The sequence below is a fragment of the Hevea brasiliensis genome, chromosome 9 (assembly GCF_030052815.1).
Source record: "Hevea brasiliensis isolate MT/VB/25A 57/8 chromosome 9, ASM3005281v1, whole genome shotgun sequence".
Taxonomy (NCBI): Eukaryota; Viridiplantae; Streptophyta; class Magnoliopsida; order Malpighiales; family Euphorbiaceae; genus Hevea; species Hevea brasiliensis.
Window position 1 is genome coordinate 20,661,132 of NC_079501.1, and position 14,909 is coordinate 20,676,040.

Genomic DNA, 14,909 nt, shown 5'->3' on the forward strand with positions numbered 1-14,909 from the left:
GTTGCATTTAATGTATTAAGTGTATCAAGTTACCCCTACCCCTTGGCCCTTGGGATAAAACTAGTTAGCAAGTAAGGTTCAAGTTTTCACTGTTAAGGATCTACGTATATGGGTTGGGTCGGTCCATTTATAGTCCTGTTTGGCGTTAAATTTTAGAGTTTAAAATTAATTTTTTGAATAAAAGTATCATTTTAGATGCTGTTGAGAAAAGTAGTTTAAAAAAAATTATTTTATTATTTTAATTTTTTTATGATTAAAACTGATTAAATTTAATTTTTAATTATTTTTTAATACTCTCTAACTAATATATTTAAAAAAGTGATTTTTAATACTCTCTAAATAGTATATTTAAAAGAGCGATTTTCTTAACAACTGTTTCAATAGTAACACTAAATAGGCCTGTAAGGATTAATTTTGGGCTATTGCTTAGGCACTGAATTAGCCGATTTGTTGAATTATCTATAGCAATTATTTATTTTAGCTTTCCAAATTTATTAGGTGTCGATAAGTGGGTAATAAATATAAATGGAACAGGTCATTAAATCCTATTCAGATAATATTAACTTAAATTTTCTATCAATTTTAAATCTGAATGACTTAAATAATGAGACAAACAGAGTGTGAATATATATTGTTATAAAATTAAATTCAATCATTTTCTTTAAAAAAAAAATCAATAATTTGCGATTCTAATTAAATATTTATTTATTTTATTAATTTTAGATAACATTTTTTACATTATATCATCCTGAGTAGAATATACTCTTTCAAAATAGAAATCCTATCTTAAATACTAAATTCTATTTCAAATAGTAGTCTTCCCGATACCCATACCCATATAAAGAGCTCATGTTTTTGCATTCAAGTATGCTATTATTTAATTAATTTTATATTTTACTGAGGGTCTATCTGGTTTAACTGTTAGATACAGCTGATAACTATTAGATAATAGTTATTTTTATTAGTTGATAGCTGATAAATGATAGCTCATGATAACTGATTTATATTAAGTATTTGATAAAATTATGTTTAACTGTTGCTGTTGATATATAAATTGACTAATAAGAACATATATTATATAATTTATTTTATTATTGAATAAATATAAAATTATAAATTTATTATATTATATCATTTATTTTATTATTAAATATATAATTATTAATTTAATTTATTATATTATCAAAATAAATATATAATTATTGATTTAATATATTATATTTATATTAAATCATTTTTTTAAAGTTATTTAATCATTTTTTTAAGTTTACTAAATACTCTAATTCATCTGTTTGGGTATATCAATTATCAATTGCATCCAAAAAGTGAAACAAATACTCTTTTGATATCCATAGTAATTTAAGTATCGAATATCCAAGCTAACCTACCCAGTATTTTCTCTTACCTTAGATGTCCATACCCATAGTAATATTTATTTTGAGACTTTATTCAAACCTTAATAAAAGCTCAGTTGGAAGAAAATTTATTTTGAGATCTCCTGCCAACTAAATAAAGAAATAATCCCTTTTCCTTTATTTTTTTTTATGTGATTCTTTAAATTTTGCAAGCTTTTAGATGAATGGGGGTGAATTTTTATAAATCGAGAATTTAAATTGTTACCCTATATAGAAGTTTAGCAAGGCGATGACACGCACAAATCAAGAAATTATTTAAATTTAGTTTTAATATATAAAAGAAATAATTATTATTTAATTTCTAAATATTATCATTATTCACGTGTTATTTATTTTAATTTTATTAATAAAATAAATTTTAAAAAATTAAATTATTATAAATTATTACTATTTAGCTGTAATAACTAATCTATTAATGGAATTAAATTTTAAGACTATTTGTTTCATAGAAAATATTTTTTGTATTTTCTAGCATTTGAAACACTTAGGAAAAAAATAAATTATTTTTAAGAATTTATATATTATTTTTACTTTTTATAATCACATTTTCAACAATTTATTACTTTTAGTATTTATTTATTTACTTTTCATAATAATTATAACATTATTTATCATAGTGACTCATTGCATCAAACATTATATATACAAAGATTAAAATTTACCATGATATCTGATAAAACGGTATCGGATTTTAAAGAATAAGTAAATAGTAATCCAACAGAACTTTGTAGCACAAACCAATTCAATGTTTAAAAGTGTGATACCAAATTAATTGTACAAAACAACATGGTAGCAGCTAGGAACATTTCTGCCCTTTCTATTGAGAAATAAATAAAGCAGTAAATAAAAAATTTATTTAATTTTTTTAACGCTGTGATCTTCAAGCCAGCAGATAATATCATCAAGAACTTGAAAAATCGTGTCATCTGGCTCACCTTCAAGGAGAGAGTGAAAAGCATTCTTATAAAGCTTAAGTTTCTTGTCTGAACTACTTGCCTTCTCATACAATGCCTTGCTTACTGATGGATCTGTTACAACATCTGCTTCTCCATGCAAGATTAGTAATGGCACAGAAACCTGCAAATCATACTCAGTATTGCATCAAGTTTTGATGATCAACAGTAATTGTTTGAATGTTTCTGGTTTGACATTCATTAGGGCAAAAATATGATTATATAATGCATCTACTACTATAGTAAGCTTGTGAATGCATGTCACCCTCTCTATCCAATGGATGCTACACCAAACAAGTCTAACTGGTGAAAACGTAAGGGGGAGGTTGATTTTTGCACATCAACCGGAGAATAAAAGAGAGATGAGGGAAGCAACATGCCTCTTGTAAGCGTTGTTCTAGTTCTTGGGTGGTTCTTAGACATTCTAAAGCAGTCCACAGGCGGGCTGTATCCTTGTAAGCAATAACATTATATGCTGCCTGCAGTTGGTACAGCAGAGGACTTGGTAATTATCACCAACTTTCAAATCAATTATTACTTGTGTGTAAATCATACGAAAGATTAATTAATTACCAGCTCTTGCTTTTTCAAGTCTCTGAATGCCATCTTGACGAAATTCTTATGTGGAACTATTTTCAGCTTCGGAAAAAGATAAGCTATTCCAATTAGAATCTGCACCACTATCCATGGTGGGATCATATTATCTGCAAACTAAAAGCAGAGACTTTCTGGGTTAAGAGAAAAATTGCAGGGGATTATGTCTAACAAAATCTGGTTGAAGGAAGACCAAATTACTTTGCACATGGATGCTACAAGAATGGCACCATTCCAGGCATCTGGTTGTTTCAAGTGCACCTTCATGGCTATTGCTCCACCCAAAGATTGTCCAAATAGGTAGCTTGGGAGACACTGGAACTTGGGGTTCTCTGCCACCAAAATCAATCATTTTTGCATGAAGAAAGATGATTATTTCCTTAAATTGATCACCATATATTAGTTTAATTGGGTTGAATGAAAGCATCATTTGCCTTTGATTTTGGAGTAATGCTCGGCCACATCATTGACAAGCTTATCAAGGCTTGGAATATACCCATGAAGACCTTCTGAAAGGCCAAAGCCTGGATAATCCATTGCAAAGACTCCATAGCCTGATGATGCCAACTTTCTTGCAACTCCTGCACCAAACAACATATTAAGCTTAATTAGTTCTGTTAATTATAAAATTTTGTGATGAATTTCACCCTGATCATACACTTCTCCGTAACATATATATTTAAACATAGCAAGTTCCACATTCACTACAATTCAAAATTTTCCATTAAACTCTTCTCATAATCAGAGCTTCACACCTTCAAACACAAAAGTGCACGTTTCACCGTAACCATGACAGTAGCAAACCAATGCTTTGGGGCTAGAATTCTCCGGCAGCCAGCTTTTCGAAAATATTTCTAATCCTCTGGAATTCACTCCATATGACTGTAAACAAAATTTGAAGATTAATTTATTATCCTTATTTCAAATGGATAATAGCCTAATTGTGAAAAAAAAAAAAAAAAGTCAAAGGTATTTTCTTAAAGGGGTCTTGGCTTCTGCAATATGGAAAGCTCAGAAGGGGAATGAAGGATGAATAATTAATTAGCCACTAGAAGAGCAGTAGCACTTGGAAATAGTAATTAATTACACGTCAAACATTATCTAAAGCTCAACTAATGTTGACATGGTTTTATTTACCTCTTCTATCTTCAGTCCTTCACATGGCATCTGCAACACAAACAATAACAAAGTAGAAATTGATCATTCATGATCACCCATCAAGAATTCCAAGGCTGAAACCTAAACTTGAAAAACCCATCTTCCATAATCAACTAATTAAGCAAGAGAGAAAACTTAGCAAGGAACCAACATCAAAACCCACAACCCCATAATATGTCATCTTACTACTGTCACATCCAGCATTTTCCACAGAGAGGTTAGTTAAAAAGGTGACAAAACAAATAGAAACATGCAGACGTTATTAGTTCTCATAAACCTTCATTAAGCAATGATCAATTCCAAGCTGAATCTGCTTGAAGGCTTCCCGGGCACGGCGTCTCTCTTGTGCATTGTCCATTTTGGCGTCCAAGATCTTCTGGAATTCATCCTTCATGTCTGGGAGCTCCTGTGGCTTCACCATTTCTTCCCACCACTACTCTCTCTCAACTCTTCTATTCTTTTGCTTGTCTAGGGATCAGTACCTCTTCTTCAACCATGTTAATGGAATGTTAGCTATCAAGAATTATAGAAATTTAATTTTCAATTTCTCACGCTATCTACTAAACATTATTGACCCAATAAACCGAGTAATAACTAGAGTAGTTGGATCATAAAAGCAAGAAATAACAGCCATAACTAGTTAGTAGCAGTTAGCAGAGAATGCAAATGCTCATGAAAATTGTAAAAACAACCATATATAATAAGTGGAATAGTATTTAATGAACTGCAGTATTTAATCAGAAGCACTGCTTTTTCTAAAATAAAAAATAAAAAATAAAAATAATAGTATCATTATTTTTAGTTTATTGAGCTCAATGAGAGTTGTTAATAATAATAATAATAATAATAATAACATCATTATTATTTCTACTTTATTCATATGTCCTTCATCCAATACCCCAATACCAGAGTTTTGTATGTATAAATATATATATGAAACCTTAAGGGCATGTACAAGGTCTATATTTGTTTATAAAAATAACCAAATTTGTATCTAAAAAATTGGACAGCTTTTAAAATCTCCTTATACCCCTTATAACAATTTATTCTCAATAAATAGAGGTTAAAATAATATTTTCAGATAAATAAATTTTAATTTAATGGTACTGAAATTATTTTTAAAATTGAAATATTTTAAGTTTAATTTTCAATAGAATCATTTATAATAATTAAAAAAATAAATATTTTTCTTTTTGCTTTTAATATTTATTTTCGTACACAACTAGCTAGACATCTTTATTTTTCTCTCTGTCCCATTCTCTACTACTGTCCTCTACCCAACATTTAATAGTTAAAAGAGCTTTAGGTTGAGACACTGACATAAAATGATACGCTCCCTCCCTCCGTTTCATTAAAATAAACTTATTTATATCTCATATATATTAATATAATTAATTTTATTTCATTTTTTTAATATACTTTTTACTCATATTATTTTATTAAAAATTAAATTATTCATATTATTAAATTATTTTTAAAATTAATAAATTTTACTTTTTTTAACATATATTAAATAAGACATATTAATAAATAAATTATTATTTTAAAAAAAAATAAATGACTAAAATAGATTAAAAAAGAGAAATGTAAATCTATCTTCGTGGGAGAAGGAGAAACAGCCACACCAAACAACTCATGCAAAGGTAGGAAATAAAAGGGGAATACTTCACAAGACTTAAATGCAAGGGGTCCATGTACATGCCTCAACTTTAATTCAACGAGGTCCCATAGGCGCCATAACAACTATGACCTTCCTCTTTGTTGGGTCAGCCTATGGAAAGCACGTTCTCATACAGATCAGTTAAGATAGAGATTTGTGCATAATTAAATCAAGTGTGTTGATTTCAATTAATGCTCCACCATGAATTCAAGTTTAATCCATATGTGCATGGGGAAGCCAACCCATAGCCTGGAATGCTAGAAAGTAGATGCGAGGGTGAGCAATTCTTTATTCTGATTGAAAAATTAAATGGAGTTAAATTAATTTAGTATATTCAATTTTAATTAATTGAATCGGTTCGATTAAATTAATTATTCTTAAAAGTTTTGATTTAAGAATATAATTCATAATTGTTTTAAAAAAAATTATCCAAAAAATAATGTAAAAATTTACAGATGGAAGATAGGTGGAGTGATGTGACGTAATTCTTCCAATATGGTTGGGAGATGTAGCTGAAAACAATGTATAATAAAAATCAAACCAAAACTCGCCCTCTGTCGTTGCTTTCAAATTGCAAATATTAATAACGCCGACATTTATGTTCTATAAATTATCAGGAACACACCATCCTCAAACTCCTTCAATTTTGCACGTTATATTATTTTGCTTCCAAATATTTTTTAAAATTAATTAAATTTCTGAATAAATCATATGATAAAAGGGAATTAAATTAAATTTATTATTTTTTTTAATTTTAGACTGCAGAGATTATTATACCCTAATTATTTATAAAATCTCAGAGGTCGAGCCGCCATATTTGGATTCATCCATAATTTTTTTTTTCATCATTTATTATTTATTTTTTATCATTACATCTTAAACATTAAAATTTTTTTTATTTGCCATAGTTTTTAATTATCTATTTATTGATTATACAATTATTATTATTATTATTCCATCATATAATATATACTTCTTAAAATAATATAAAATTTAAGAAACTTGATAAATAAAATATATAAAATTCAAAAATCTCAAAATGATTTTGTTTATTAAAATTTTTATTTGATAGGTAAATTCACTATAATAATTGAAGAACTTCTCCGCGTTGGCTGGCAAGTTGGGCATTGGACTCCACCAAAAGATTATTCAAAATTTCTGTTTAAAGAGAACACATACCTACCCATTAATCTTTTGCGTCTTTCGATTTGAACGATTAATGTTATTATTAAAATTACTATTGAAAAAATATTTTTTAAATATATTAGTTAAAAATATTAAAAATTAATTTAAAATTAAATCTAATATATTTTAATTATTTTTTAATATTTTAAAAAAAAATTATTCTGATCTTCTATCCCTTCGAACAATCCAAACAGAGACTTGCTATGCTTAATACTTTTCCTCCTTGGAGCTTGGCGACAAAAACTGCCTTCAAATGGTTTTTATTGATTTCCATTAATCAATGAAGTTATTGTTAGTTGGACAATAATCTTGTTTCTACCCAAATAAAATATAAATATTTCACCTGCATTAAATGTGCACTATCAATTAAATTCTTACAAAATATATTAATGAGTCAAAAGCTCTCTCATCAATCATTATTATCCAAACCAACCAATTGAGATCTTGATCTCATAATAAGTTAAAATCTTAAAAATCAAGAGATTTCATATTCAAGTTCTACTAATAGAATTGTTATCAATAATATTATCATCATTGAACACCATTCATGAATTTTGGTTTTATTAATAGATGGAGAATGCATTTCAATTTGGTGTCCATATGTATGAAAAAGCAAAAAAATTATATCTCGAATTTGAGTTCAAGTCGAAATTAAATGAAAGAAAAAAAAAAAAAAAAGAAAATTTAATAGAATGTAATAGATTGGTTATTTACATGAGAAGGCAGCCTTATTTCCCAACACACAAACCATCTCAATACTCTGCATTTATTTGTTTGTTTATTTATTTTCAATGTTTTGTGCAGTAAAAAGAGGCAACTGATCAGCAGGCATTACTTTCTTTGGTGTGCTCATCAAGCCAAGAAATGATATCATTTAAAACCCGAATTATTATTTCATCCGGCTCACCTTCAAGAAGAGAATGAAAAGCATCCTTATATAGCTTAAGCTTTTTGTCTGAACTGCGGGCTTTCTCATACAAAGCCTTGCTCACAGATGGATCTGTTACAATATCAGACTCTCCATGAAGAATTAACAGTGGCAGAGAGACCTGCAATCACAGCACCGCCATTATAAATTAAAACACTTAATAATCTTTGCTTAGCAGTTCTCTCTAAATCAATGGAATTCTATTCAAGTAAATAGTTGAGATTTATTTAAAAAAGCAAAAAGGTCAATAATGTCTAATATACTGTGAATTGATAATAAATTCAGATCTCTAGGAATATCTTACTAAGGAAGCAACATATTTAGAAAACTTTTACAGCATCTGATCTGGCAAATAGCTAAAACCATAAATATTAGAGAAGGTCAATGCAACATAAAAGACCAAGTAATTTATTATTGCCAATTCAAAAAAAAATTGCTATGAAGTCCTTCAATAAGCAACATGCAAGTGAGTTGCATGACTGCCTAACCACATAACCTTCATTCAGAACAGTAGAAACACTCTTGTAACCCCTGAAATTAAATTTTCTGAATATGCTGAACAAAATCAGAAAAAAAAAAAAAAAAAAAAATTCTTTTGGGAGTCTGAAAATATGATAACAGAACTAGGAAATAATTGGAAGAGCGTATAGGGAGATGGAACAGAATCTCATGCTTACAAAGTGTAATATGATTAAAAAATAGAGTAGTGGTCCAGATTGTAAAATTTCATCGAATGTAATAAAAGAGTAACAGATGAATTGGCATACTTCTCCAAGTCGCTCTTCTATCTCTTCAGTGGTCCTGAGCATCTCTAAAGCTGTCTTCAACCGTGGCTTGTCCTTGTAAGCAATAACATTATAAGCTGTCTGCATTTGAGAAGAGGAAGAAAAGATTTGCAATAAATATCCAACCAGAGTAGCAAGGATGTAAACTGCAGAGACAATGACAGATAAGAACAAGAAGGATCAAAGTTAAGGAAGATCGACAATGATGTTACACCAAAGCATCCCGTTTGCATCAACCTATAAGTTCCCAAAAAAATAACATGTCCAGTAATTATGATTTGATTTTAGTATTAGTCTATTTAAGTAAAGAGACAAACCAGCTCTCGCTTCTTCAATTCCCTAAAAGCAGCCTCAGCCAAATCCTTTTGTGGAACTAATTTTTTCGTTGGAAGAACATTTGCTACACCAATCAAGATTTTCTTCACCAACAAAGGTGGAACCATGTCATCTGCAATCTACAATAATTGTTTCAGCTTTCACATGGAAAATTACAGACAAGCAAGACATTAACCTAATTAAGTTGAGAAAAATACTTTGCACATAGGTGCAACAAGAATGGCACCATTCCATGCATCGGGTTGTTTTAAGTGCACCTTCAAAGCAACAGCTCCACCCATTGACTGTCCAAACAGGAAGCTTGGGAGTGTCCTAATTGCCGGGTCCTCTGCCATCCAAAGAATCAGACACATAAATTAGGGGTAAGCCACAACTTATGTCATCGAAAAATATGAATAGGCCATTCTAAGAGAGAGCAGATTATTTACAATGGCACTGCCTGCATACATTTGCCCTATACTTTTACATTGACTTACTGAGTCATACAACCTAGCAACGGGGAGGTTGTTCCAAAAGTGCAGGAACTTGAAGAGAACACAAAAAAGAAGCAGCAGCAAACAAAGGTGGGCAGTCAGTAATCTTTCTTATGCGATACCATTCAGTAATCTTTCTTATGCAATTTTGTTTTCTATATCACAATCAATAAAGAATAGCATTTGGGGTGATTACACAAAAATTTCTTCTAATATTGAGAAATTGATACAGAATTTCACAGAGAAGTGCAGGACATTATCAGGAGCAAATTTCAAGAAAGCCATTTCCACCCTCTGCACTCCATATGCTTGAACACTGGTAATTGCAACTCATTCAATTCTTACCTTCATCATAATCATTTTTTCTTGAGAGGCTAAACCCTGGGATTTTTTAAGAACTTAAAAGGTCAATTTCTAGCATAACCAGGTTGTCCTAGCAGTGGAGTGCCACCATGAGAGATCAAGCACATTTTCAAAAAAATTATAGAAACTGAGGCTGTGAGGTTGTCCAACAGAAAATTCTGTATTGAAGCAGCCTAATCCATGTTTGAGTCTGTAATCTCTATTCAGATTGCCTAAGAAATTCCTTCTGACGCAATAAATAACCAAACAGTCTGTTATTCTAAAGAATGAATCTGAAATGTGAACTCTAAGCATCAAGGTTTTCAAACCCCGCCCACTTATTGAACGGAAAGCAGAGGGTTAAGAATTTAAGATTCAACTGATGTCAAAACAGGACTTAACCAAGGTCAAATCAGAGTTTAACCAGTATACTATTAAATAAATATTATAAAATTAATAATAAAGTAGAAAGATAATTCAATCATTCAAATTAACATACCAATATAATAAATTATTGACATCACTAATTATTCAAATTGTAAATGGATGAAACCAAGAATTTTTCAATTTTCTTTATAATGTTACAGGTTAATTATTTTAAATTAATAAAAGCAATAATTTTATATAATTAGTTGATGTAATATATATATTATGTGGTTTTTTTTTAAATTAAAATCGTTCTAAAATAATATCAATAATAGAAGTTTTTATTTTATAAATAAAAAAATGAAAGTAAAATATTAAAAATCAGAAAAATAAAATAAAGTAAAAGAAGCAGAAAGTCCGAAGCAGAAGAAATTTCCAAAGTCAAACAAATCACTTTACTCTCTATATATGTTATGTGTAAAAGAATGATAAAAAGTTGCGGTAGTTCAAATGGTTACTGGGTGCAAGTATGCACCCAGGTTCAAATGGTTACTCGGCGCAAATCATGGTGCCCTCATCAATTTAAATTTTTTTTTGTTTAGTGAGAAACTCGGTCGGTTCAAACCAATTCTCACCAGTTTCCTACAATCAGGGTTTATTCATCAAACCGAACCGGACCAGGCTACGGTTCCTGGTTAAACCAGTCTAACCGGCCGGTCCAGTCCAGGTATGATAACCATGCTAAGCATTTGGATTAAGAGCAATTAATGGATCTGTAAATAAAGTACCTAAGCCCCAGGTAAGAAACATGGCTACAAGAAAAATCACCTCCACCAGAAAATTCTTAGTGAAGCAGCTTCAATCCGTGTTTGTGTCTAAAATCTGAATTCAAATGGCCTAAGAAACTCCTCCAGATACAATAAATGACAAACAGTCTAGTATTCTAAAGAATGAACCCAAAATATGCACTCTAAATATTCAGATTTAGAGCAATAATTGGATGAGTAAAAATGACATGGTTAATGTCATGCTATTTATAACACTCAGCACTACTTTGCCAAATCTAGCCATTATTCTTTTTGCCCCTTACAAAAATTTTTACAAAAATTTTTGCACATCTAAGAACCAGAAAAACAGGAAAAGGACAGTATGGAAGTGAAAAGTACTCCCAACCAAAGTTGATGGTTCCCCCCATAGACCAAACCTCTCTACTGGTTGCTAATTAACTTTCACTTAATCCTTCAATGAGGGATATGCAGGAAGGATTAGGTTTAAATCATGTCAAACAGTTCAATCCAGTTTCTTCATTCAAAACCCATCTTGCAGAAATGGTGGATCTAGAGTTCCAATCCCAGGTATCCCAATTTAGTTAAGTAGAGAATCCCAACCACCGCCAAGATGAAAGTAATTGATTAACCAAACACCCATATGCTATAGCAACAAGAAGAAGCTATGATTGGGTAAAACCTTTGGATACTCTGATTACCAAATGTCATAATAAACAAGATGATGTACGGGTTATAATCTGGCCAATTATTAAATGATGACAAAAGTTCAAAACTCTGCAACTATAGTTTCTTAAAGTTTACAATTAGCCTTTAGCCTATGCAAATCAGTGATGATTGGTTATCCCCTTCAAATAATATTAGGCACAAGCATTCTCCCAGGATTAACCTTCCAAATTTTCTTACATTAACTTGCTATCCCATATATCACATGCATTTGAATTATGAAGGTAGAACCTCACTCATGCACTCCAAGGAGATATCAATGGTTTCTTATGAAAAGAATTTGTAACATCTTAGGAAACAAGGGAGGAAAAGAAAACCTTATTTTTACAAAGAGCTTAAAACAGCTGACCAAACCTTTGACTTTGGAGAAATGCTCAATAACATCATCAACTAGCCTGTCAAAGCTGGGAATATAGCAATGAAGACCTTCTGAAAGGCCAAACCCTGGGTAATCCATTGCAAAAACTCCATATCCAGATGATGCCAACTTTCTTGCAATTCCTACAAACAATGCCGAGAATCAATAAATTTTCATCATCAGAGCATTCCTAAAAATTCATATCGGTCAGTACTGATGATGGCTACATACCTTCAAAGAAAAATGTACAAGTGTCTCCATAACCATGACAATAACACAGCACTGCTCTTGGGGGAGAGGTCTCTGGGAGCCAACTTTTTGTAAAAATTTCCAATCCTCTAGAGTTCACTTCATATGACTGTACAAAAAAAAAAATCAATTGATAATCTTTATTGAGAAAGTAGACCATAGCAAACTTTGCAGAACCAAAAAATGATTGCAGATTAAATAACAAGGAGTGTTAGCATAAACACATCATATTTTCTATGAAATTCTTTGTTCAGTTCCACTTATGTAGAACCTCAACATGAAGAAAAATTAATAAGGGGGGCAATTAAATCCTGGCAATGCTCAATTCAAAATTCGAGAATTTTGTCCTCAGGCAATTGGCAAATTTTAGCACAACAGAAAAAAGGTAAAGAAAGGTTTGTTTTTGAGGAAGTGGGAATGACAATTTAGTGCACTTGAAGAGGAAGGGAGGTAATTAAATGACTCTCGCAATGGGTAGTTGAAATTTTAAATGTGGACTCCTCTTCTACAATTATAAGTGCACATAGAACCATATCTAGCTTTAAATGTTTCAGCAGGAATATTGTTACAAAGTAAGCAGAGGTGCACATTTGTATTGCAATGTTTTTCAGCTTGTCAACTTCAACTGCCGTTCATAAAATCAAATTAAATAGCACAAGTATTCAACTACCCTACCACCTCTTTTTTTTTTTTTCCCCTTTCATCTTCACGCAATTAAGATTTTGACTAATCAATAAATTTGCAGGCCTCAATAGAAATGAAACTGTGAATTTAAAAAACAAATAAGAACACCAAAAAAAGGAAAAAAACTGAAGTAAAGAGTTTTACCTCCTTTATTTTCAACCCATCAGCCGGTGACTGCAACACAATAAATAGGCATTAAAGTAAGAATTAACTATGAAAATCCAAATAATAATAAACAGAAAACAATCATCTCAATCTAGTTTAACTGAATCAATACTATTTCCAACAGTTAAAAAACCGAAAACTAAAGATCCTATTCTATAGATGATACACCAGACGACGCAGAGACAAAAATGTGAATCCATGAAAGCGAAATTGGGACAAATAAAAAAAAAAAAAAAAAAAAGTTAACCTTAAACAAAATATGGTCAATTCCAAGTTGGATATCCTTAAACGCTTCACGAGCTCGCCTTCTGGCAGGCGCCTCATCCATGTTCGCAACGAGAATCTTCTGCAACTCATTGCTGATGCCTGGAAACCTCACTGGACGTCCCATTACTTCCCTCCGTTTCCCTCTGGTTCCCGGGAAACAAACAACACCTAACCCAACCCAACAACCCCAAAACAAAAATAAAAAATAAAAATAAAAATAAAAATAATCAGAGCTGTGGCAGTCGTTTTGTAGTTTTCTAGAAGCAGAATAATAAAAAAATAAAAATAAAAAGAGTGGTACAGCCATCCGACCATCTAGTAAGATGCGGTGGCGAGCGTAGACTTTCCCTTGTTTCAAAGCCATACAATGGATGCCCAATCTGACCTTGGACCCAAAAATTACATCAATTGATCTGAGTGGGAGATTTATTTATTCATTTATTTATTTATTTATAATATTGGATTATCTGGTTTTTTTTAATATTACTTTGGGTTTGGATACACATACACGTCACCTTGCCTTCCAAGAAGAAAGTTCCAAGTTAGCGTGGAAAGGACGTGAGACGCTGAAACTGTTCAGAATGGGATTTAATTTTCACTGCGCTGTTGTTTTTCATATGCGACTGACTGGTCCACCATGCACACGTCTTTGGTCCACTAGAAAACAAAAACACACGGCGCACGCCACAACTCGCGATATTTTCAATTTTTCTATGCTAAATAGCCACTTTTTTTTTTTGCCTTTATTATTTATTTCTTATTATTAAGATGTATTCTTAATAATTAAAAAAATTTTATTTAATATTCTTGAAATATTGCACATAACTTTTTTTTCAAAAAAAAATTATCATTTAGTGAAAAATTAAAGGAAATGAATTGAATACTGAAATGAAGAGTTCTTTTGGAATAAGCAACAAGAATACCAATTTACAATGTTTTTGTCCTCTTTTCATCGATGGTGTGAGAATTAAGACTTCAGACTTATTATGGTAAAGTGAATCACATTTTCTAATATGGGGAAAAAATAATTTGAATATATCCAAATTACAAATTAACACTAAGGATGGCAACTAAACAAGGAAAAAAATTAACCAATTGAGAATTGCTTAATTAGTGCATTCAAATGATAAATGAATGTCTTTAGAAAGTAGCTAAATTCAATTCTCAAATGACAAATCCTTTTTTAAAAAAAAAATTATTTATTTACATTTTTTCATGAAATCTTAAATTTAAATTATAATTTAGTACTTATAAACAAATTAAAAATAGTTTGAATATATCCAAATTACACGACAAACTTTTTCTTTTGTAACTTGTACATTGTATCTTTATGTCATCTCATGAAATATATTTTTTAATCTAAAAAATTAATATAATAATTGAATAATTAACAAAATGAAATATCTAGAACAACTATTTTAATTTTAAAAATATAAATATTTATTGATTAACATTAATAAGGTATTTAACTTAATTTATG

General features: G+C 30.4%; 2 protein-coding genes across 3 annotated transcripts; both read right to left on the minus strand.

The window, feature by feature from the left end:
- Window positions 1-2,104: 2,104 nt before the first annotated feature.
- On the minus strand, window positions 2,105-4,648 carry LOC110661116 (caffeoylshikimate esterase). The gene is made up of 8 exons (XM_021819681.2): window positions 4,398-4,648; window positions 4,100-4,129; window positions 3,718-3,844; window positions 3,397-3,543; window positions 3,164-3,294; window positions 2,942-3,079; window positions 2,749-2,847; window positions 2,105-2,492 (listed from the first exon to the last, which is right to left on the minus strand). Exons 1-8 carry the CDS (start codon window positions 4,539-4,541, stop codon window positions 2,268-2,270), a joined length of 1,041 nt encoding a protein of 346 aa, XP_021675373.2. The 5' UTR covers window positions 4,542-4,648; the 3' UTR covers window positions 2,105-2,267.
- Window positions 4,649-7,623: 2,975 nt separating this feature from the next.
- Window positions 7,624-13,853, minus strand: LOC110661114 (caffeoylshikimate esterase). 2 transcript variants are annotated; one of them, XM_021819679.2, is made up of 9 exons: window positions 13,742-13,853; window positions 13,410-13,597; window positions 13,142-13,171; window positions 12,296-12,422; window positions 12,061-12,207; window positions 9,212-9,342; window positions 8,996-9,133; window positions 8,661-8,759; window positions 7,624-8,014 (listed from the first exon to the last, which is right to left on the minus strand). In XM_021819679.2, the coding sequence occupies exons 1-9, from the start codon at window positions 13,791-13,793 to the stop codon at window positions 7,787-7,789; spliced, it is 1,140 nt and encodes a 379-aa protein (XP_021675371.2). In that variant the 5' UTR covers window positions 13,794-13,853; the 3' UTR covers window positions 7,624-7,786. The 2 variants fall into 2 exon arrangements, 1 of the variants encoding a protein (XP_021675371.2); XR_002496051.2 differs by having other exon boundaries at window positions 7,828-8,014; window positions 8,661-8,824.
- Between the last annotated feature and the right edge of the window lie 1,056 nt (window positions 13,854-14,909).